The sequence below is a fragment of the Gigantopelta aegis genome, chromosome 10 (genome assembly GCF_016097555.1).
Source record: "Gigantopelta aegis isolate Gae_Host chromosome 10, Gae_host_genome, whole genome shotgun sequence".
NCBI classification, from domain to species: Eukaryota; Metazoa; Mollusca; class Gastropoda; order Neomphalida; family Peltospiridae; genus Gigantopelta; species Gigantopelta aegis.
Genome location: NC_054708.1, coordinates 39,680,841 through 39,707,591, shown reverse-complemented (window position 1 = coordinate 39,707,591; position 26,751 = coordinate 39,680,841). Strand labels below are relative to the sequence as shown.

Here is a 26,751-nt window from a genome sequence, read left to right as displayed (position 1 = left end):
ACAACACTTTTAGAATTGGCTTCGAATCTGTATTGGTTATTCAAGCTTCTATTTTGCATTGGGACACCCACACAAAATGGCACAATTTACCGTTAACCTTTTCGGCTTGGCCATCTTAGTTATTAACAACTACTGTTTGGTCTCCCCCCCCCCCCCATTTATTTAGTTTATATATATATATATATATATATATATATATATATATTTATATATGTATATGTGTGTGTGTGTGTGTATATACTCTTCAAAAAAAGAAACGCAAAAGGGTACAAATGGGTTATAACTCCGATTTTATGTTTCCTACCGGTTCATGCTTTGTGAATATAAGGTCATTGCATGTCCCAAACACATTCCCACGGTTACATTCGATAAAACGCAGCTACTGTACAATAAAGTTCCAAAATGTTAATATTCGCAAAAACGCAGCCACGTGCAAACCATGTCACCACTGCACGTGCGTTGTCTGCACGTGCAACATGAACACCGACAGTATAAAAGTGCAGGGTGTTCGCTTGCCTGGCCTCTGTATCTGGCCGACAGCTGACAATCCAGGACATGCCACGTCTCAGTGAACCGCAGAGAAACAATGCCATCGGCCGACTAGACGCAGGCGAATCCAGAACGGCCGTTGCCAGGGCATTCCATGTGTCCCCAAGCACCATCTCCAGACTGTGGGACCGTTACCAGCAACATGGATCAACACGTGACCTCCCTAGATCCGGTCGACCACGGGTCACTACCCCCGGGCAGGACCGCTACATCCGGGTACGCCACCTTCGGGAACGATTGACTACTGCCACCTCCACAGCCGCAGCAATACCAGGTTTGCGCAGGATATCCGACCAGACCGTACGGAACCGCCTACGTGGTGAGGTAGGAATTCGTGCCAGACGTCCAGTTCGAGGTGTCATCTTAACACCACAACACCGTCGACTCCGACTGCAATGGTGCCAGATTCATCGACAATGGCCTCAACTGCGATGGAGACAGGTGTGGTTCAGTGACGAGTCCCGATTTCTGCTCCGACGTCATGATGGAAGATGTCGCGTGTATAGGCGTCGTGGTGAACGTTATGCGGCAAACTGCGTGCAGGAAGTGGACAGATTCGGCGGGGGTAGTGTCATGGTGTGGGCAGCCATCTCACACACTGGCAGAACTGACCTGGTCCACGTGCAAGGCAACCTGAATGCACAGGGCTACATTGACCAGATCCTCCGGCCACACATCGTTCCAGTTATGGCCAACGCCAACGCAGTGTTCCAACATGACAACACCAGGCCTCACACAGCACGTCTCACAACGGCTTTCCTACAGAACAACAACATTAATGTCCTTCCTTGGCCATCGATATCACCGGATTTGAACCCAATTGAGCATCTATGGGACGAGTTGGACCGACGCCTCCGACAGCGACAACCACAGCCCCAGACCCTGCCCGAGCTGGCAGCAGCCTTGCAGGCCGAGTGGGCCACCATCCCCCGGGACGTCATCCGTACTCTGGTTGCTTCAATGGGCAGGCGGTGCCAGGCAGTTGTCAACACACGCGGAGGCCACACCCGGTATTGACTCCAGATGACCTTGACCTTGGTGGTGTGTCCTATCACTTACTCACAATGGGTAGAGTGAATTGTGAACAATCCTGCAACATTTGGTAATTATCGGACTCACCATTCAATAATTAAATCAATTCTCCAAATGTTACGACAATGTGGTTTTGCGTTTCTTCTTTTGAAGAGTATATATATATATATATATATATATATATATATATATATATATATATATATATATATATATATACATATACATACATACATATACATACATACATACATACATACATACATACATACATACATACATACATACATACATACATACATACATACATACATACATATACACACACACACACACATATATATATACATACACACACATTTTGTTATTTATCAATTGGCCAATACTAAACAAAACTTAGAGCCATTGCTCGAAATTACCCCTGGTCATGGACAAAACTCTGGCGAAGTCAGAGGTTGTGCCCATGACAGGCATGTTTGAACAGTTCTCGGATGGAATCATGCCAAAAATTACCAACACCCTTAATATCGGAGGTAGCGATCGGGATGGACATGCCTGAACCTTCAGTAGATATAGGCACGCAAGTAGTTTTGGTTGGTTGGTTAATGGCTTTTGCAGTGCTCCCCAGCTTTGATCTTGGAGAAACAACTCATTAATTGCCCTCTCGATCTCCTCCTCTGGAGGCGATGATCTCATAGTATGGAGATGAATACCGCGTCGCCTACATTGGGTCACAGGCAACTGTGACTCTTGTGTATGGTGAAGTTAAGAAGAAAGGAAGGAGGAGGACTACCAGGAAGAGGCCACGCGTGCCAGGGGCAGTTCGTGTGTGTGTCAAAACCACCAGCCCAACTGCCGGCACCAAGGACACGTTGAAGATTTCTCCTGGTCTTCACCAGAGATTTTTCAAACCACTTCCACAGAGTTACGGTGGAGGCAGTTACGCGATTCATCCCACCATCGCGAACACGCGGAATCAATGAATTCTTGCTGACCCATTGCCGCAAGGGAGTTTACCGACAGGACCTGCTGAGTCGATGGATGGCGCTACCATCAACAAGACCACGAAGATTCTCTTTGGGCAATCATACGTTTGTGGTGAAGCACCTGATTAAGTGACAAGAATACCTGCTTAACTTCATGTTCCAAGAGTTCACCAGGACGCTGTAGCTGCCAACAATCCAAAAGTTTTTTTTTTTTTTTTTTTTTGCAATTCGTCTGACGCCCTTTATTTTTGGCAGGGTGTCTAAATTGCTCAAATCACCTTCAAATTTTGGATGTGCACTCTTCAATTTTTTGTTTGGCCTCTAAATATTTGACCAGACATGTCTTTCTCAGCTTGGACTAATTTTTCTTCCAAATTCCGCCCACCTCAAACTCACTACCCCCTTCTGACCTGGAATTAGTTGCTGGCAAAGTCAGAGGTTAAGTCCGGGATGAGCATGCCTAAACCTTTAGTGGATATGGGCACGTTAAACCAGTTCCAGCTTTTGCAGCTGTTTAGGGTGAATCTGGGAAACAGCCTCTCTCATTGTGTGTCTAAATATAATGAAAACCAGACAATAGCCTTCCATGTGATAACCTCTAAGCGACGTCATGCTTTTAACTGGATTAATGGCTTTGGCAGCCGTCAGTGTGGGTATAGAAAGTCAGGGGAAAATTCCATGGCATGGGTTGCGCTGAAAATGTGTGCCGAGGTAAGCGTGTGTGCACGCTATAGATGGCAAGTAATGGTTTTGGCAGCAGTCGACATAGCAGTAAATGTTTATGGACGGACGATGACATACCATAATACGACCAACAAAGACAGACGCCTTTTCAAAAGAAATGTAGTGCAAATGTGGATGGCAATCATGCACTATTTTATACCCATAGTAGTAAGACTTGAAGATTGAAATTAAGCAAATCAGACAGGAGTTTTTATAAAATGACATGACATAAAAATCATACAACCATTCTTTATATCACAACACATCATCCTCAACATTGGCCAAGTTGACTTGTAACATTGTGTTAATTATAAAATTATTCACCTGTCATGTGTATTAACCCTGTTGTAGCGTGAAGGTGGGCCATCAATTTAATTATGTTGTGGACATGACAGCACACCACTATTAGTTTGATGTCACATTAATTATGTTGTGGACACGACAGCAGACCACAATTAGTTTGATGTCACATTAATTACGTTACGGTTTGACATTAATTTAATTATGTTGTGGACATGACAGCACACCACTATTAGTTTGATGTCACATTAATTACGTTGTGGACATGACAGCAGACCACAATTAGTTTGATGTCACATTAATTACGTTGCGGACATGACAGCACACCACTATTAGTTTGATGTCACATTAATTACGTTGTGGACATGACAGCACACCACAATTAGTTTGATGTCACATTAATTACGTTGCGGACATGACAGCACACCACTATTAGTTTGATGTCACATTAATTACGTTGCGGACATGACAGACATGACAGCACACCACAATTAGTTTGATGTCACATTAATTACGTTGCGGACATGACAGCACACCACAATTAGTTTGATGTCACATTAATTACGTTGCGGACATGACAGCACACCACAATTAGTTTGATGTCACATTAATTACGTTGTGGACATGACAGCACACCACAATTAGTTTGATGTCACATTAATTACATTGTGGACATGACAGCACACCACTATTAGTTTGATGTCAGATTAATTACGTTACAGACATGACAGCACACTGTGCACCACTATTAGTTTGATGTCACGTAAAATGGTTCAGTCAATAACGTCATTCTAGCTCAGTCACGAAAAGGTGAAAGTCTCTAGGTAACATGAACAATGGAATCATCGTTTTGTGCGCATGTATGTGTCGATGTTACAAGTGAACTAATTGGGAAATGACCATCGCTTGGACTTGAATCAGTCATCAAAGTGACACTTACATTTTAGTTAAGGGAAATGCGAGTGGATGTAACTTGAAGTTTCAAATCAGTGTGTGTGGCCATCACACAAATCTCAATTCTCAGCATATCTCGTTAGTTAATGTAAAAAAAAATCAGTCGACAAAATTAAATGGACGAGAACCATAATGGTTAACAGCATTGAACAGTGGTGAAGGGGAAGGACTGCTGTTACTTATTACCATTATAGTATAATACTCAAATATTGTCATTAAAACAAACTATCTCCATTTGGAATGGTTAGATGTTTCTAATGCTGTATTCAACATATTTCCTGTTGATATACAAGGTATGGTAGCGCAGATAATAACAGATATCACTCGGACAAACCATAGCAGTGTGCCAACAATGGACTGGCCAGTATTACTAATAGTATCACAATACATACTGGTCCTACAGTTACAGCTAGCACAAGCAGTTTGGGATGACACATATTTTCCACTGAATAATACACCAGTGTGTCATTGCTGATTTGTCCAACAGTGAACATTGATGGGTAAACTGCTGCATCCTTCTATGTGTTAAACTCAAACCCTTAGAGGATATAATGTACATGGCCAGCTTGGTTCCATATTGCATAAAACCTAACAGATGACAAAGATGGTAAACTCTATCCAACACTGAACTTTCTGTTGGAACATCTTGTTGTTCTCCCCAGTAGAACTAATATAATGCTTTCTTCTGCACACTGAACACTGCCATTCACTGAGATATTAGGAGACTGTACAAAGTGATGTACACACTGTATCTAACCACCAGATACGGCCGAACACACATGAGCTAGGTCTTCTCAAGCTCTCTGAACTTCTTGAAGCGTTTCCACTCCCCGGTGGAGTAGTTCATTTGGAAGTACGTGTCTGCAATCATTTGCTTAGAAACACCATCTGCAGTTGACACCACTTCCTGGTCTTCACTCAGTTTGATATTCAAAATGTCACCCTGTTGTGGACATGGATTATCTACAAAAAAAAGAGAAAAAGTTGTTTTTCCAATATTATACAAACAATTAATCTTACCCAATTGTCAAAGATCTTTTCTGATTTATGACTAAGTTTAGGGAATTAATCTTATAACTCTCCATTATTTTTAAGAATTGAAAGTTGTAAGGCTATTAGTATTATCTTATTTAAAATTCACGACTAAGTGATATATAGAGGATTCATCACAAGTATTTTTTAATATGGAAAATATCATCCAAGTCTATGTTAATCGGTATTTGTCAAGGCTCTGCCGAGAAACTAGATGAGGTTGATATTTTACATATTAAAAAACACGAAAAGCGAATTCTATTTATCCTATAACACTTCTAAAATAACATTTAAATTAAATTTTTAGTAAATCACAGTACTAAAGTCATATGACGTCATCATGATTAGCACAAATCAGTTTGATGTCAAGCATTTTAACTAAATCTTTGAAAACGTTACGCTCAGGTATACAGGTCTTGTTGGCTTGTAAAGAAATGACCCATCCACAGCAATACATTACCTACAGACCTTGCAAATTTGCATACCATTATTAACTGGGTTAATAAACTAAATTATCACATAGGTTTATGAATGGATATCATGGATAAGTTATAGGATAAATGGAAATATGGAGTTTGATGCTAGTGGCTTTGAAAGATTACTTACTAGTGACCATTACATATAGGGGAATGGCCGAAACTCTCTATTCGTGAAAAATAATAGCAGAGTCCCATTATATTTCAGAAATGGAGAGTTTTGAGGATATTCCCCATCTATTAAAATACACATACACTGCTGAACTATTGAAAAATCTGTCCATTACATTTACCTTTTAGTAATGTCCAGATGCATGTAAGCACTAGACTTCAGACAAAAGGTCTATTCACATGTTACCATAAAACAAATACATATATAATTATCTTTAATAATAGAACTGTATTTCTGTGTACTTATGGCATGAAACTGTATACTGTGCCAAAAACATTTAGCAATTTCATACAAAACATGAAATACACACAACCTGATAGAATGTGACAAGTAGTAACTGGTTGTCACAATGTCAATGTTGTTCCTTTAATGTCAACTGACGTAACGGAGGGGTACATCTTCCAAAATGTTGAGTGTCAATAATGTGTGTGTTCACCAGCAGCACTGATGACAGCAGTATGTCGTCGTCTCATGCTTCTAATGAGACCATTGATCTCAGGAACTCTAATAGTATTCTATTCCTGATCCAGAGCAAGTTTGAGGCCAAAGACATTCAGAATATGGAGATGATTTTCATGTTCCCTACAACCCAGTAGGCCCCATACATGTTCAATTGGGGACAAGTCAGAGGACTCTGGTGGCCACTTTAACACCTGTATGTGGTTCCTCTGAAAAAGATTAGTGAGTCTAGCAGTATGTATACTCCCATTGTCCTGTTGAAACAAAAAGTCACGATGCTGCTTCAGTAATGGAATGACAACTGGTGTTTTCATCTCATCACAATAATGTTGAGCATGAATGAAAATGAGATCTGTTTTTCTTGCACCATGAATGCTGTTCAGACCATGATGTTTCACATTGCACCAGACCGTTCTTCCCCTCTCCTCCATATATGAAACCTACCATTCGTAAATTGAGCACAAAACCTTGATTCATCTGTGAATAATGTCTGATCCCATTGCAATTGTTGGTGAATTCGTGTCCATCTCCTGAATGTGACGCACCGTGAGGGAAGCAGCAACGACCGGGTGACATGCACATAATCGAGCAGCATAGAGACAGTTAAAGTCGGGGCTAAATGAGGTACACTTGTGAACCTGTGACCTCGAGATGACATCACTAACATTAATCTTCCCTGGATCAAGTCTACCCGAATATAGTCGATCTCACACCTGCCCAGTTTGATTTACGCGTTGACAGAGATGTGATATGGTATCATCAAGAACACAATGCATGTGCAACTTCGGCATTAAGCCATCCCATTGCTTTGTGACATTGCTTTTCAGATAAGCCTGGATGGTGACCCATATTAATATGCAAAATTCTTCCTATTGTTTTTGGTTCCTGTTCGTTCACTGCATAGAAGTGTGATTTCAATCCATCCATATTTCGTGCACATCTGCACCATGAGTACAAAGCATTGGCATGTGCAGTACACATAGAGGCGTGCGATACAACAAATAATATTCTTTTCATTACAAACAAGTGAGAGATCATATGCAACCAACTAGCAAGTTTGATCACGTTAATGTACCTATTTTTGAAGCATAAATCATAAACCAAAAATTGCCACAAACATTTTTGGTTATAACAAGTATATAAAAAAAATTGTCCATTACCTTTTAGAAATACATCAATAAATATACAATTATTTACTGGTAAAAATTTAAAAGCTATTGGACATTTTTAAATATACAATTATTTATTTGTGTATATTTAAAAGGTAATGGACAGATGTTTTTATTATATAAAAATTATTATTTATTTGTACATTTTTAAAAGGTAATGGACAGATTTTTTAATATATAATTATTTATTTGTATATTTTAAAAAGGTAATGAACATATTTTTTAATATATAATTATTTATTGGTGTATTTTAAAAGCTACTGGATAGATTTTTTTAACCTTATGACTACTGCAGGTGAGATATTTTGCCCAACGCCACACAAGCTGACACACTGTATACTTTATACAATATATTCACTCATTCATATTTCCCGCCATTTTGGACACGGCCCTGACCAGAAATAATAACAGAACACTGATCGAGATTAATCTTCATAACAGCCGTTTCAGTTTTTTGTTTTTGTGTGAGAAATACCTGGACATTTTGAGTTCAAAAAGAATAGTGGAACGGTGTGCCAGAAAAACTGTTATTGGGAATAATGGACATAAATACAGGACATCTGACCACAAATGCACTTAAGTAACTAAGTAAACGCGAGTTTATAAATTGTTTGCCTAATTTTAATCATCAACTGATATAAAATATTATAAAAATTTGAAAACCCACAAAATAATACTTACCGATTCACATATGAACATTATTTTAAGTATTTATAAAATTAAATGTTATGTGAGTAAAAGTAATAAATTTGTAAACAAGGTTTTTGTCAAAAATTAATCCAATAGTCAAAAGGTTAATATATAATTATTTAATGGTGTATTTTTAAAAGATCATGGACAGACTGTTTTATAGTTTCTTGCAAGTACAGAGAAACACAGTACTCTACCTCTTGATCCTGCCATGAAACCAAGGATAAGGGCTTTTTCTGGACGGGTAACTTTGTTTGAAGATTTGAACATCTCCTGCGCCTCCATCATCTGCTCTCTCTGGCAAACGTAAACATAAGAATCTTAATATACAGGGTTTGGTTTATGCAGTATAACATGTCAATAACATTTCATGCTAAAATGTTTATCAATTTCATATTCTTAAATTTTTCATGAATTGTACAATATTTATAGAGGACAATGAAATTTATAAAATTTGTAAACAAGTTCTCTTACATGTCAGTTAAGCTGACAAATATTAACTAAATATTGCTGGCATTATTAAAACATAACACACTTTTGAATAGCCATTTGTAACACATGTAAATTAATGCATCTGCTCAATTCATTTGAGAAAATACATAAAACACTAACACATTTTCAACATTTAATTATTTGGAAGATTTCAAAGATGAACTGATAATTGACAATTTTATCTGAATTTAGGCTGAGTTTTCCCTAGTTAAAGCTAAGGGCATTAAAGTGACAGACCCTAGTTTTTACACAGTACCGCATATTTTTCACTATAAGAGCAGTTTGGGGTTATCCATTTCCATACATCCAGTGTTTTTGGTCATCCTGGTGTTTCTAATACCACGAAATACATTTTGCATATATTTAAAAATGCATGTGCAACTGAGTAATAACTGTTATTGAGACAAGTTCTAGTCTATTTTTAAAGATTTCACTGTTTCAATGACATAGACTCTTAACTTTATTGTAACTTTATCCAAATGTGTTACAGGTTTGTAGTTTAATCAAACTTATTGTCTATTTTCACAGGCTGAAACAAGGGTCTGCAATTTAAGTAAAATTGTAGAGAAAAACAAAGTCTTGATATATAAATGCTCTTTCAATCCTATGAATCACACATTTTTAATGTATTCTGGCTTACTGTGAGTGATAGTCCCTTCTTGGGTGGAGCACTGAGTTGATTTGGCTGCTGCACTAACTGTGCTGGCTGCGGCTGTTGAAGCAAGGACTGCTGTGCTGGTTGCCGAACCTGTGGTTGAACTATCATCACCGGAGGTCTGGTTGCTGGAGCTTGCTGAGGAGTTATTTGTTGCGACTGCAGCAAAGTGGCCTGTGATTGGCTGCCTAATTGGCCAATTGTCATTTGAGTTCTAATTTGAGATTGGCCAAGCTGCTGTTGTAACTGCTCTTGCAAATTCTGCCGTGCTTGTTGTGTTGTAGAAGAAGAAAGAACGGTTGCTGTGAAAAAGTTGAAAGAAGGAAAGTGTTGTTTTCAAAAACACAAAATTCTCAATATTTTCCAAACTTTGACAATATTCATCCCTTGAAGTAAGTGACAAGCAAGATAATTGATAAACAGGCTGTACTGGTAAACAATATGTAAACAAAACAATGACTTGAATAACTATTATCTCATCCTTGTTGAATTTAGCCTCGACAACAGAGTCATACATGTAGATATGAGAATATTTTGTTTACACATCAATAGACAGAAATATAAATGATGTTTTATGAACAAATTATTATAATTTTTAAATTATTGAAATCATAATTTACTACTAGCCTGGTAAGCTAAAATAATATACTAGGTTAACATCAGTTCCTCAACTGTTTAAGTTTGACAGATATAACAGATGTTATTTTTTCAATGTTGAGATGTTAACAAACCTTGTGAGACTTTGGTTGCTGTTGTGAGTCTGTTGCTAGACACAGGCACATATGCAGGTGATGGCGTTAGTAATGAGGAACCACTGGTTACCATAACAGGTGTGGGCATTTTCTATCAAGCAAAAACATAAGCATAAAAGTTAAGTTTTTTCATTAATTAGGAAACTGGAAGTGTATATAACTCATTTCTTGCTACAATGTAGCAACGGTGGGAGAGTGGATTGGTGTTTTTCATGGAATAATATTCCATCAGATCAACCTGTATTTTAATTACTCATACTTTAATTACTATTGCAACACTTTAGAACTGATTAATATAACCTCAATTATAACCACTATGGTAACCCCCCCAAAAAAACCCAACCAACCAAACAAAAAACCCAAATAAAATAACTGATAATCATTCCTAAAAGGAAGACATATGATACTGATAGCCATACCATAAGCAGTTTTTGTATCCATTCACAATTACATCATTTGTTTTCTAATGCAAATATGTAAGTTATTCTACTCTTAAAATTGTCTGACTAGAGAAATGATAGACTACTTTTATAAAATTTTAACTCAAAGTTTACAAAAACTATAACCAGACACATGTAGACATGTAAGCTCTACTGTGAAATAATATGTTGATATTAAAATTTCGACTACTTTAATTGATGGTATCAGTCGACAGGCAGCCCTTCATTACTACTACATAGACTAGTAATGTTCAGTGATCAATTATAACTGAAACCTGGTGGTATCAGTCGACAGGCAGCCCTTCATTACTACTACATAGACTAGTAATGTTCAGTGATCAATTATAACTGAAACCTGGTGGTATCAGTCGACAGGCAGCCCTTCATTACTACTACATTTGTACATAGACTAGTAATGTTCAGTGATCAATTATAACTGAAACCTGGTGGTATCAGTCGACAGGCAGCCCTTCATTACTACTACATAGACTAGTAATGTTCAGTGATCAATTATAACTGAAACCTGGTGGTATCAGTCGACAGGCAGCCCTTCATTACTACTACATCTGTACATAGACTAGTAATGTTCAGTGATCAATTATAACTGAAACCCGATGGCATCAGTCGACAGGCAGCCCTTCATTACTACTACATCTGTACATAGACTAGTAATGTTCAGTGATCAATTATAACTGAAACCTGGTGGTATCAGTCGACAGGCAGCCCTTCATTACTACTACATTTGTACATAGACTAGTAATGTTCAGTGATCAATTATAACTGAAACCTGGTGGTATCAGTCGACAGGCAGCCCTTCATTACTACTACATTTGTACATTGACTAGTAATGTTCAGTGATCAATTATAACTGAAACCTGGTGGTATCAGTCGACAGGCAGCCCTTCATTACTACTACATAGACTAGTAATGTTCAGTGATCAATTATAACTGAAACCTGATCAGTCGGGCTCTGCAAATCTTATGATTGATTAGAAAAAAAATAAAATTAAAATAAAAGTATCATTGGTATATGGAAATGATACAGATATACTGGGGTTTGGGTTTGTTTTTACAAGTACAAAAAGGAACTGATCAAAATACTGCAATTGATTGCCAACACTAAGATAAAGTGACATACATTGAAAGCAGGGTGAACTGATCAACGTACTGCAGTGGATTGCCAACACTAAGATAAAGTGATATTCTACATTGTAAGCAGATTGAAGTGATCAACGTACTGGTGTTGCTGGGGCTAGGAGACCAGCAGCATAGTCTGGAGTATAGGAAGGGTTAGCTGGGGATGTCAAACCAGCTGCAATGGCTGCCTCCTTTTCTTTCTTGTGCTGTTCAATTGCTTCCATTTCTAAAACACCAAAAAATATTCACTAATGTACACAAAACAATTCAAGGAAACAAATAATGACAATATAAAATAAGTATAAATTTCAAAGTTTTTCATTTCAACTCATACTAAATGATCAAAACTTTTGTAATTAAACAGACACATGAAATCTAACAAACACATAGAACAGTTTTCGATGTACAAAATTAGAAAAAACATTTATCAGACAAACTATATCTTCGTCTTAAGATAAGATAAGATAAGATAAAAATATCAGGTTACTACGTTTAGATATTAGTGTAATAGGCTAGCTGAAGCTTGCCTGTTACACTGATATATAAACCTCACCAAATAACCACATTCAAAACGTAGAAATCTGATATTCTATATTTTATTGCGAGGGTGGTCTCACAGGAACAAAACGTTACATGAGAGAGCTGGCTATTAAAAGTGCAAGATTTTGCATTAGGCATTGTTGACTGGCCACAAAGATCAACATTTTTTTTTTTAACGACACCACTAGAGCACATTGATATATTAATAATCGGCTATTGGATGTCAAACATTTGGTAATTCTGACATATAGTGTTAGAGTAAACCTGCTATATTTTTTCATTAGTAGCAAGGGATCTTTTATATGCACCATCTCACAGACAGGATAGCACATACCACTGCTTTCGATATACCAGTCGTGATGCACTGGCTGGAACGAGAAATAGACCAATGGGTGCACCCACGGGGATGGATCCCAAACCGAGTGCTTTACCACAGGGCATCGTCCCACCTCTCAAAGATCAACAAACAACCATTCAACTTTAACGTAATGCATATGCTACAATATAAGGGCAACCCAATGTAAATGTATTATAATATTTTATTAGGTTCAATTTATAGAATTTATTATTATACAGAGCTCAGAAAGTTGGTGTTGTATCTGTAGAGTTTGATCTACATAATAATTTACTTCTTAGTACAAACAAGCCTAATATGCACTATAAAAAACAAATTGGGGTGTGTGTGTGTGTGGGGGGGGGGGGGGTTGCAGCCCCAGCCTACGTCCCTGGTAATCCCCATGTTCCTCCACTGGTGAAGTGGGTTTTAAGGGGATTTTTTCATACAGACTTTCTTTACAAATGCCCAGTCCTCTTGAATTTTGCAGACATGTGGTATCAAGTATGCGGTTGTTAAATTTCTTTCGCAGTGACCTGCACCTAAAAATCTTAAGTGTGAAGCCTGTTCATCCTCATGTTACAGGTTTTAGATGAAGCTGTCAAATGGATTGCAGTAAAATCACTTAGAAACCTTCTTTAAAAAAATTATATACAGTGACCTTGATATCTGACTGTGACCATAAAAGTCATTCGATAACTACTCTTTACATGAGGATTTTGTGGTGTTTGTTCTCAAATTATTTGAACAGCAATACCTAGAAATCTAATGTAAATGTTTTACTGATGACTTAAAATCATTTAGCACCTGATAGTGATATCTGTTGAATGATTTGTAAAAAAACCTACTTTAATTTTTTTGTTTTTATGTAGGTAACTTCGACAGGGTTGAAAATTAACATGAATACCATGATTGCCAGCAGGGCCAGTTGAACAAAAATCTTACTGACCCTTCTCAATTTTAACTAGACCTCCAATTTCACTGCACAACCAAAATCAAAACTAGAATGTTCTTTGTTGAATAATATAACCATGTGCTCGCTGTATACAGTCTGAATAAAGTCTGTTTACGTCAAAAGGAAACCGATGAATTGGCATGTAACTTCATAATGAATACAGTCTGTTAACGTCAAAAGGAAACCGATGAATTGGCATGTATCTTCATAATGAATACAGTCTGTTTACGTCAAAAGGAAACCGATGAATTGGCATGTATCTTCATAATGAATACAGTCTGTTTACGTCAAAAGGAAACCGATGAATTGGCATGTAACTTCATAATGAATACAGGTAATGAATACAGTCTTCATGTTTCTGTTTACGTCAAAAGGAAACCGATGAATTGGCATGTATCTTCGTAATGACGTCATACAGTCTGTTTACGTCAAAAGGAAACCGATGAAATGGCATGTAACTTCATAATGAATACAGGTAAAATTCATATAAAAAACATATTATTAAGTTTTAAACCCATACAAACCCAAATAACATTTTTAAAAAATAATAAATTCAGTATAAATAAAAAAGTTTCTTTACAAGTTACCATTAAATTATACAGATTAAATCTCATTTTTAATACAGGTGTAAAGAAAAATGCTAGAACAGCCAAGGTATGCAGCTTCACTTGCATTGTCTCGATAGAACTGCACCTTTTAGTGAACTAGTCTGGGATTGGCAGTCCTCTGGTGATGCACAAGGGATGAACTCGCTATTAAAGGATTTCCTCAGGAGTTGCTGTCCACCTATACACGAGGCACTAGATAAAGATTCATGGATTCATCCACTATTTTGTCAAATACCCATTCAACTCTGCATTGTACAGAGATACGGCCCTGATCACGTATTACGGTTTAGTCGTTCAGATTACCTTGGATGTTCCATCAATTTAAAAAATTGTATTTACACTGAATGTTTATAAAAAAAACAAAGTTATTTTAGATTTTTAGATCATATGGGTTTACAATTTAATAAATTAATATTTTCCTTTAATATGAATTTTATCTTTATTCATTATGAAGTTACATGCCAATTAACTGGGTTTTTTTTTGTTTTTTTTTTAATAATCCCTGTACCAGTAGTAATGGAAAATTCCATTATTATTGTGAGGTAAAACAACAAGATAAATTTTTATTTTGCTCCAGAATAATATAAGCTAATTAAATATGATAAATTTTTACCATAACATTGAATAATGTCAAAAATTAGGTCTACAATATAATTATGGCATATTCAGTCCATTCCAATAAGCCAACGACTTTAAAGTCCTGGTTCAAAATCGCAGTCTGGTCAGTTTGGCTCTGTCAAAATATAGAACATGTTCTACAATGTTGTCTGTTGCCAGATCTGTAGTTGGCGCCAGCACAGACGCAGTGTGTTTTGTATTATTTAATTCAGTATCAGTGCCTTTCTTTTTCAACAGGTTCCATACTAGCCAGACCCTAAAATTAATGGTCGCCCAATGGACAATCTTTGTCAAATTCATAGTCACCCCCATAGCCAATAAAGGTCGCCATGGGCGACGGCTAATTTTCAATCCTACTTTGATCTTTGACTTAATGACCCAAATGACTATATATGTGGCTATCTAAGCACTAAGGTCATGCAGCAGACAATTGAGGTCAGTTTGTTACATTTGGGGGGGAGAACCCATATTAGGGAGGGGGCAACCACACTATATATATATATATATAAAATGTATGTATGTATGTATGATTTTATAAAATTTAATAGTTAAAACAAATGTTTTAATTGAGGGGGCGTGGCTCTGTGCCCTCCCTCGCTGGTTTGTTAAATAGTTTGGTAGTGACAGAGCAAAATATGACCTTGACCCTTGAGATTTTTTTTTTCCATTATTATCTATGTACATGACCGTTGACCTCATGACCGTAATATTAATCAGATGCATTCTTGTTGTTTAAGGGTCTGTTTAACAGAGGATTATAATAACACTATTCAATGATTTTGGTAAAAGTAAACCTGCTTCAATTTCACTTTTTTGGCAGTTACACAATTTGCAGTGGTTACCATGGTAACAGATTTTTAAAATGATAAACATTATAATAATATAAAAGACATTTAATATTCGTAGATGTGTGTAATTTGAAGAACAATTAACAAAAAATGTAGCAATAGTAACACTTTTAAAACTGTAGTTAATGCCGAAAATTATGATGAAACAAAACTGTTGGTACTGATGAAATAAAGGTGTTTCCTGTAAAGAAAACCCCATTCAAATCATAAATATAGTATATAGTTAATAAATAAAAAATATACTCTTATATTACAAGAACTTAATTTCAAATTATTTTTCTTATTAAATATTATCAAATAACATGGCAACATAAATAAAATAATTTATTTTAAAATATTGAAATAAAGTAGCCAGTCCATTACAGAATGTGTGTATAAGTTCATTTCAATATACCAATAATTAAGAGATATCAAAAATATATGACAGGTAAACTTCGTGAAAATTTATAAAAACAATGCAACCGTATACGGGTTGATTAATATGAATAATCCATCAGGGTTGCACGTAGCATCTGGAAAATGGAAATCATCATGACTCACAGGGTTTTATTTTATTTTATTCAAAAATGGGAGTCATCTATGATATATTTCTTAAATCACATAATTAACTGAATAACTGTCTTGTTTAGATTACAGTAATATATTTTATCCATTATTCTATCTGTATCATACATAGGCCCTAAACATGTATATCCATTGTTTTTCTTCTTGTAAATAATTTAGTGGGTTTTTTCTTTTAACATACCATTTGGCTTTTAGTCACCCACTGCTACATGCTAACCTGTTTTCTAACACAGCTTCATCTGCGCAATAACAATGGCATAAGGTGGCACACACACACACACACACACACACACACACTCACACTCACAGACACAGACAGACACACACAGACACACACACACAAACCATCGCTGCTGCTACTGGATCAAGAAAAAGAATAATTATGACTAACTCGTATAACGAGATGTGCTCAACCATCTTCATATATTAAAAACAATAAAGAACAATAATAAAAACAAAACAAAAAACTAGATACAGTCAAACCCGCTTATTTGCATACCCTCGGTGCTGCTCGATTTTGTGCAATTAACCGGGTTAGTCGATTAACCGATAGAGTACCGACTTTCACTTTGTAACAGCCATCCAACTACAAAGTGGCATGGGAGACAGTCTAGCATAATGCGGTACTTCATACCGGAACTATTACAGTTAACACGTCACATGCAGTTGGATATATATAAATGTAAAAAAATATATCGATCGATATATATATATAATTAGCATGACGTTTTTGTTTTAATCTGCCAGACCAGAAATCATTTTTAAAAAAACAACCCAACAACGTCCGTCACTGGGCGTCGTTTTCTAAAAACACAAACTTTGTGCATTAACAAAAAAACACTGACCATCCACTAGTGTACACAAAGTGTATTAGCCATGTAGTTAATGAGATAAACTTGAAACAACAGAACCATCAAAAAGTTCACATTTCATCGGTGCACGTGTTTACAAAATGACGTCAGTTTCCGGAATTACCGGGCTGTTGATTGACCGAATGCGCCTTACCATAGAATTACGTGAACTTGTATGAATTTGCTGGTATGGTGTTCTTTCCCTCCCAAAAGTTATGGCAAGCTTTGGTATTATTTGTGATCCCCAAATAATGACTTTGCTATTGTTAAGCAATTAAAGTTAAGCTCGGCTAGTGAATCGTTATCAGTTGCAGCAGTCTGCATTGCATGCATGTCCGGTCTAACACAATTGACTGACCTTCATGGTGCGGTCCTACTGATTGGTGTCTAACAATATAGCAGAAACTTAGGGACGATCCATAAATAACGGTCTTTATGTTTGTTTTTTGACGACCTCCCCCACCAGTCTTTTTTTTTTCCGCTATATTTTCTGGGAAGCAAGTGATAAATCGTTTCTTTTGCGTTTAACAGATATAGCGTACACTGCATCTAATGAATAAGTGAACAACAACCCTTTCTCGGTCACGTTTATTAAAAACATAACCGCCTAGGACGATTGATCTGTAATCTTTTAATTACTAACAAGGCTTCTCAACATAACGTAATTGACACAGAACAATGATTGCCCTGAACACGTCAATCGAATAGGGCCTCAATAGTTGAGTGCGCATGCGTACAAGCGCACAGGCGGTACTTCTAAAAATAATAGTCGGAGAGTTACCTGTTATTGAGATGGCCTCTGATTAACAGCAATATATTGCAAACAAAACATTAGGTCTTAGGTTTATTCAACTTATTTATGTCATTCTTAAATCTTGTAGTCGGGTATTGTGATTCACCAGTAGTAACGTGCACACCATCTCATTTGCATACACGTCGACTCTGTAAACGGCGATTACAGTCGGCTTGCCACACAGTGAGCTCAAACAAAACAGATTAATCGGTGATTTATTTGAGTTTTTTTGCCAAAGTTTGATAGACTTTCTCAGTTATTTGTGACATTAATTTAGCACAAAAAAACAAAACTACGTTATTTATATGTGCAAATAACCGATATATAGCCTGTAGTCTGTGCAATTAACCGGATGTTTTGTAGTGTTATACGGGCAAATGGTTCCGTGTTGGGTGAAAATAGTCGATTAACCGAATTATGCTATAAACCGATGTGCAAATAAGTGGAGATGACTGTATATAGACTGAACAAAAAACTCGAAGTTGGGACTGGCACACTACATCAGCCACATTTGTTTACACTTATGTTATGTTAAACATACTGATATGGTTGGGAACCAGTTAAACTGCTTGACTATATTTATTCTGAAACTTTGTAGTCATTAGGTTTTTAAAAACGTATTTTTTTAATGTAAAAGCAATTGACAGCGGGGAGAAAAAACAACAAACAAAAACCTATACATAAAGAGCGAACTGAAAACTCACGGTTGACATTCGTAGACAGTTTGTGCATTCGACATTGTCCCGATGATCTAAATTTAGACAAAGCCACTGGTTTTTACACTTAAGTTACGTTAAACGTATTGATAAGGTTCAGAACCAGTTAAACCACTCGGCTATTTTCGTTTTGAACTTCATAGTCACTGGGTTTTTATGTATTTAAAAAAAAAAAGAAGTTTAATGTAAAATCGAAGTAAGGAAATGTTTTATTTAAAGATGCACTCAACACATTTTATTTACGGTTATATGGTGTCAGACATATGGTTAAGGACCACACAGATATTGAAGGAGAAAACCCACTGTCGCCACTTCATGGGCTACTCTTTTTGATTGGCAGCAAGGGATCTTTTATACGCACCATCCCATAGACAGGATAGCACATACCATGACTTTTGGTACACCAGTTGTGGAGCACTGGCTGGAACGAGAAATAGCTAAATGATCGACCCCACATCAAGCGATCGCTTTACCACTGGGCCACGTCTCGCCCAGCCTGTAAAATCGATTGACATCGGAAATATTTTGCGTCAACCATGATGCACACAGATTTTATTTAGGAGTATTTTAGGTAAATATTGCGTCAAATACGCAGGATTCCTGCATCATGTGAAACCCTGATCCATGTTATCAGGGTAGTAACCACAAGCATGTACTACATGTATGTATACATATGCGTAATGTGGACGAGATATATTGTGCTATCGGCTATAATATTTCTATCCTTTTACACAAGTATTATATTGTTTGAAATTTGTTCATGTAAACTATTATAAAATGCAACATTCAAGTGATAGTGCATAATTGTATTGACATACACCTATACTTTAGTTCTTACAATATAGCTTTTCAACGTTGAGACTTTATACATGCATATACACGTACATATATATGAACTCATACACATACTTATATGTTGCTTTTTATGTGTGAACTCCATATCTGATCAGAATATTAACATTTACAATGTAGTTTGCTTGGTTACCAACCTCATACATTATTTTTTAAGCATTTTGTTGTGTAATACAACACAATTATACTCTTTAAGTATACATAACATATAGTACACTGTGTCAAGTATACAGAATGTGTAACAATGTAATACAGCGACATGTATATTCAGAATAAATTTTTGTTCAGAAAGACAGGATTTCTTTTCTATGGTCAAACGTTTTCCTTATGTATTGAGCTAAACATGTTATGACTTCCTGATCTGTACTATAAAAAAAGACAGCTGATATTGGTAATATTTGGTCTAGTGTGGCAATATTTGGGAAGGTAATTCCGTCTAAGATCTGCTAATACTACACTCAAAAAGGAAATATATTTTATCTTCTTCTTTGCAATTAGGATTAAAAAATCCATCACCAGACACCCACTAAATCATCTGGTTTTACATACTTAAAGACCACTACCCCAAAATAAACAAAACCACCAAAAAAATGGCAATTCTTCATAACAGATGATAAATAAGTTTTGTGGACAGAAAACAACTTCAGTGCAATTGCATTCAGTTTTCCAGTACAAAGCCTATCTCACCTGCCACTTTTCTTCGTCTCTTAGCTTCCTTTGAACCAACCGGCTGTTCAGTAATATCCAAAAACTAAAAATGAACAAAAGTATGCTAGAAAACACATCAGTACCATCACTGCATGCATACATTTCTAATGTTGTTAAGGCTGATGACAATGCACACAATTTGCACCAGCGACACCCCACGCAACAGCAAAGCCCTATTATTCTGTGGTGTGGCCCTCATGTGCGAAACCAAAGTCACAGGAAAACAGCTATCCAAAATTCAAGGAATTTAAGGATGCATACAAACTCTAAAAACAAGACAATAAATGGCTAATAATTAGAATTTTACTCATCTATTCCTAATAGAAATTAAACAAACTAGCTTTATTAGCTTATACAAAATATCACGTGTATTAAAAAATAAAAATAAACTATCTGCAGTCTATTTGCATTATTACTATAATGTTAAAATTTACTTTGATCTTGCCACCATCTTTCCTGGCTAGATTTGACCGCAGTGGTGTTCCTGACAGGGGAGTCCCTCCCAAACGCCCTAAAGAAGTACTGGGTGAACGGAATCCTGGACTACTTGAAGGACTGCGATTAGAAAGGAATTTCATTGGAGCTGCAATTTAAAAAGGCAAAAAAGAATCAATTAAGTATTGAAAATAATTACACAAAGCAAAGAACTGCAATATATATATATATATATATATATATATATATATATATATATATATACACACACACACACACACATACACACACACACACACACACACACACACATACTTTATACTCTTCAAAAACAGAAACTTGACATTGGTAAACATAATGCTATCGGATTATTTTTACAGAATCAAAGACATCATAAAGACAAGTAAGTGAGCGAATGGTGATCCAAGAACACTAGAAAACATGTTTGATTTGCATAAACGTAGCCATAGTCAATGTTTGTACTCAAACGCAAAAGCGCAACCCTCAGAGAAGCACGTGAATCATGAAGTTCTGTAACTTTGCATGTTGGTGGGGCATAAAAGGCCACATCAGCAGTGCAGGGATTCTAGACTATGGTAGCCCCCACTCCCATGGCTAGTGATATTCAATGTTGGGCTAGTAAATAACTACTATTGACATGCCTGACGGCTAGTGAAAAACAAAATTGTCAAACGTTGCAGTTAAGTCTATTTTGTAAATATGAATATCCTGACCTCACCCCAACCTCCAATGTTAGTGTTTTTAAGCCTCTTTAGGCAACATATCTGATTATTACTATTATTTAGTAAAATTGTATTAACTAAAATAAAGTAGGGCTAGTGAATATTTAATTGTGGCTAGTAATTTTTTTTAATCACTGATCCCACGGCTAGTGGATTTGTAAACAATTCTAGAAGCCCTGGCAGTGATTCAAACAGACCGCATAACGACACTGTAGGTAACGCAATAATGCCAACATTGACGTCAGCTCAACGCAATAATGCCAACATTGACGTCAGCTCAACGCAATAATGCCAACATTGACGTCAGCTCAACGCAATAATGCCATCGGGAGAATGCAAAGAGGGGTAACTCAACAAGCTGTGGCAAGGCACTTTGGCATCTCCAGACAAACCATCTCTGCTTTATGGGCATGATACAACACCACTCAAAGTGTTAATGACAGGTCAAGGTCCGGTCATCCCAGAGTAACCACTGCCACTCAAGATCGATACATCCGTGTGCATCATCTTCAAAATCGAACCACAACAGCAACACAGAATTTCTGACCAGACAGTTCGTAATCGGCTGAGGGAGGCAGGAATTTCCCCTAGAAGACCAGTGCAAACGTAACGTTTTGACCCATGTCACTTAGCGGAGCATCTGCAGTGGTGCCAGCAGAGGGTGAGATGGACACGTGCCAGATGGAGGACTGTTTTGTTCTCAGATGAGTCTCATTTTCTCCCGTCACGTGCTGATGGACGCACACAGATGTCTATAGATGTCGAGGGGAATGTTATGTTCTAAATTGCATGCAACAAGTCAACCATTTTGGTGGTGGCAGTGTTATGGTGTGGGCAGGAATCCATTTTGGTGGTAGAACAGCTCTTGTGCATGTGGCAGGTGCACTGACGGGCATCAGCTACCGAGACGAGATCCTGCAGCATCACGTCGTTCTGCACATGTTTCAGCATGACAATGCCAGACCACATGTTGCATGTGTTAGTCAGGAGTTTCTGCAGCACCACAACATCCAGACATTACCTTGGCCTGCCTGTTCACCGGATTTAAAGCCAATAGAACATCTATGATTTAAAGCCAATAGAACATCTATGGGATGCACTGGATCAGCGTGTGTGCCAGAGGAATCCACCACCCCAGACACTTCCGCAACTTTTTATGGCACTGCAGCATGTGTGGCAGACCATTCCACAACGTGTTGTGCAACGTTTGATTGATTCCATAGGTCGTCGTTGTCAAGCTGTTATCAGGGCTTGTGGTGGTCATAACCGATACTGACATTGTGCCCATCCCTATATCACACACATGCCAGTGCACATGTTTCCAGTGGATTGCCAGAGATACTGTTTCGAACATGTACAGAGTAATCCCCTTCCCATGGCATCTTGATCTTTGGTTGCTTGTATCATGTCTTCCAGGTGTTTGTTTTTTTATTAAACTCTGAAAATCAATGTCAAGTTTCTTTTTTTTAAGCGTATATATACTTGCGGGTGTGAATAAACTTGGTCTTCATAGTGGCCTAGTCCTAATATTAGAATACCAATAATATATAGATAACAATGATTGTTTAGCACATTTTTATCATGTATTTTACCTCTCCATGTGGTCCTGACTAAATTCTATTGGTGATGAAGGTCTATTAATTTTCTTTTTACAAAGGTATTACACTGAACTGTCAAGCCTACTTTAAAGTTATTTGTTAGCCTAGAAAGTATCCACCATATCCTAATATACAATAGCATCCTCAGAAAAATAAACATAGTAAAAATGGCTTTGCTGATTCACATAGTTTGTGCATGCTTGTTTTTTTGTTCATAACCCAATGAATGTAACAGAAATAACAGACAATCCTTAAATTAATTACAAAACAGACAGGCAAAATGAGCAACTTAGAAAAATAGAGAAAGCAAAATTTATACAAACTTTCATCATCCATTTTTTTGGCAAAACTCCTCATTTTGATTGGCCCTGCATTTGGTTGGTTTTTCTTGTTTGCAGCCACATCAGAAGCTGAAAAATAAAAGACAAATCCCCCAAATTAGTAAAGAATTGAATTGCAAAGAACAGTACTTAAAATGTTGACAAACTGTTCACACAATATGATGATATACATTGTATTTAGGGGATAACATCACGATGTTGATATTCCTATTCTAACACTACATCTAGTAAGAGTATCTGTAAGAAATGTTATTGTTTTTATTTTAAAAATCCCACAAATCTTAAAAACCTAATGATATGATATTCAATGAAAATGCTTGTAATAAGTAAAAGTATGACATAATATATTATTCTTTCTCTTGACATGACATCACTGACATAAGAGTGAAGGAAATGACAAATTTATGTCTTGTAGTCTGCATTTTGTTGCAAAAAATATGGATATGATTGGAGTTTACATTTGTGAAGCAGTATTTCAAACTTATATTGACTTATTTCGAGGAATTCGCTTGGATTAATTTTGGACAAAAAAATGTTGATGGGGTAGGTCTACAAGTTTATATCTTTACTAACATATTTTTATGTAAACATTTTTGATAAATACATAAAATAATATTTATTTACAAAAGGACATTATTTTCCTGAGTTTTACAAAATTTGCAATATTTTAAAAAGTAATGTTGTTTAAAATTGCGTTAAAAAAATTGATAGTCATTATTTCCCACCTTCTTTATAAATTTTACTGTCCCAAAAAGTATGTTCTAAACAAAAATGATGTACCGGTACTTCGGATTGTGATACAATTATTTCTGATGAACCTGCCTGTGCCATTTTGGGAACACAGACTAGAAATGCAGGCAGCAAGGCACATCACTGAATTAACTGTTGTGATCGATCAGTGACCTGACTGTACTTGGGTTGGTGTTCATTGTTGGCAATTACAAAATTTGGCATGAATATTTTATATCCACTATTATATCTGTATAATAGACATACATGTACATTGTATATCCATTGTTTTTCTTCTTGTAAATAATTTAGTACCCTTTTTATGTACCCTTTGGCTTTTAGACACCCAGTGCTGAATGCTAACCTGCTTTGTAACACAGCTTCATCTGCGCAATAACAAAGGCATAGGAAGGTGGAAAAAAGGGGGTGGGGGAGACACACACACACACACATATATATATATAATTATATATAAACCATCGCTGCTGCTACTGGATCAAGAAAAGTGTGGGGGGGGGGGGGCACATGTCCCCCTTGCGACTGACAGCGGAAAAAACAACAACAAACAACAAAACACTGAAGTCTATACATATAGAGCGAACTAAAAACTTGTGGCTGATATTCATATACCGCACTTTTGACATTGTCATGATGAACTAAATTTAGACAAAGGAACTGCCACACTACATCAGCCACACTGGTTTTTACACTTAAGTTACGTTAAACCAATTGATATGGTTGGGAACCAGTTAAACCGCTTGGCTATTTTCGTTTTCAACTTCGTAGTCGTTATGTTTTTAAGTATTAAAAAAAAAAAAAAAAAAAAAAAGTTTAATGTAAAATCGATCAAAAATATTTTATTTAGGAGTATTTTAGGTAAACATTGCATCAAATATGCAGGATTCCTTCATCATGTGAAACCCTGCTCAGTACAAAATGGGTAAATTGCCATGAAAGTCAAACTTGATCTGTAACACTACATGATAAACCTATTTAAAAAGTTTCCAGCTCAATATCTTGAGGCAATAGTGAAAACAAAAAGTCGAAAAAACTATATGTATGAGATTGACAGACAGGACGGAGACGAACCTAAAGTTCCCTCCAGTAGGACCAGTAGATACAATTTCAGGGCTCCCACTTAAGTATTTATCACCCACAGCAATTAAAAAAACAAATTGCCATCAGTGAAAGAGCCCACTGACGACAATTTTGAGTATGCTGACAGCAATTTTTTTTTCAAACTGACTTTTGCAGCAAATAAACTTGACTAAAAAGTAATTTTTCTGTATGTACATGTAGTCAAATTTCTTCAATTTATGTCAATAAACTTCAATCAACAAGAATTTATTATATATGGAATCATGGACTACTAGCATAGGCTAACATTTAACGGAACCTGGTTTTTCTGAGACAAAATTGCCCAAGTTTTTGGTGAAAATTGTTCTGTGGATAACATTAAATTGTATACAATAATATCGCTGGGTGAAAATTAAAGGAGGATGGTCTTGCAGCCCCCAACACCCCCCATTTAAAAAACAAAACAAAACCCCCACTAAAAAGCGGTATATATATTATACAACAACACAGGATACACGCATGACTAAATATAGTTCCATCGCGTGGTACTAATTAAAGACCTATTAACTTCAATCAGAACCCAAATGTCTGTGTTAAATACTGGCAAATAATGTTCATACACGTTTATACATTTTGCCCTCGGTGAGGAGCTTTACTGATGGCAGTAATTTTTATTTGGTGGCACCAAAGTTCCCTCGGTGACGCCCCAACCGACGGCAGTTTATATGTCACCAACGGCAATTGCCGTCGTTGTCACCATTAAGTTGGATCCCTGTAATTTAAATTCAATGTGTTACATCACCTGTTATTCACCCGTATTCGTCTAAATGAATTTATTTGGATGTAATTTAAGGTATAATTTCTACATTTCTAAAAAACCCAACCTAAAAAAACCCCATATATTTATGACAATAATGCAACTTTAAAACTGCACCTTTAAAAAAGTGAACTCCACACCACACTTAAATAAATATAATTTTTCAGTATTTACTTAACTTGGTGAATTTTCTATGCTAAAAAAACAACCAGCCTGAAATCAAATACAAAGCTGAAAAATACACATCCTTGCCTAAAATAAAAATAATGCATAAATTGATACATTGATAAAAAGAGGAACATTAATAAAAAAGTTTATACAAAACTGGACACAAACATTTTTGCAAAAGTTCAGCTCGTAATGTGGCAGACTTGGGTTTCCTCTTCAAAGCAAAATGTTTCACTGGTTGTGGCATCTGGCCTGCAGTGTTGGAGAATGCTGTCTTGTTTAAGAATTGACATTCCATGGGTAGCATTTGGACATCAGATGTCTTACGAACTAAAAGTACATATATTTTTATCAATTTGGTAATCAACAAGTTGTTTGTTGAGGAAACATTTTGTTCAGTATCCCAACACAATTTGCAACACAAATTTAAAAAAATCA

At 36.5% G+C, this 26,751-nt stretch overlaps 1 protein-coding gene across 1 annotated transcript in view; it reads right to left on the bottom strand.

The window, feature by feature from the left end:
- Window positions 1–4,788: 4,788 nt before the first annotated feature.
- LOC121383074 (negative elongation factor A-like) overlaps window positions 4,789–26,751 on the bottom strand; it is a 28,774-nt gene continuing 6,811 nt past the window's right edge. The window contains exons 3-11 of the mRNA XM_041512848.1: window positions 26,482–26,643; window positions 23,505–23,591; window positions 20,840–20,988; window positions 20,385–20,448; window positions 12,120–12,244; window positions 10,421–10,532; window positions 9,675–9,991; window positions 8,740–8,839; window positions 4,789–5,507 (exon numbers count right to left, since the gene is read on the bottom strand). Of these exons, the coding sequence (XP_041368782.1) occupies window positions 5,329–5,507; window positions 8,740–8,839; window positions 9,675–9,991; window positions 10,421–10,532; window positions 12,120–12,244; window positions 20,385–20,448; window positions 20,840–20,988; window positions 23,505–23,591; window positions 26,482–26,643 (1,295 nt within the window). The 3' untranslated portion in view covers window positions 4,789–5,328. The remainder of the gene's footprint in view (window positions 5,508–8,739; window positions 8,840–9,674; window positions 9,992–10,420; window positions 10,533–12,119; window positions 12,245–20,384; window positions 20,449–20,839; window positions 20,989–23,504; window positions 23,592–26,481; window positions 26,644–26,751) is intronic.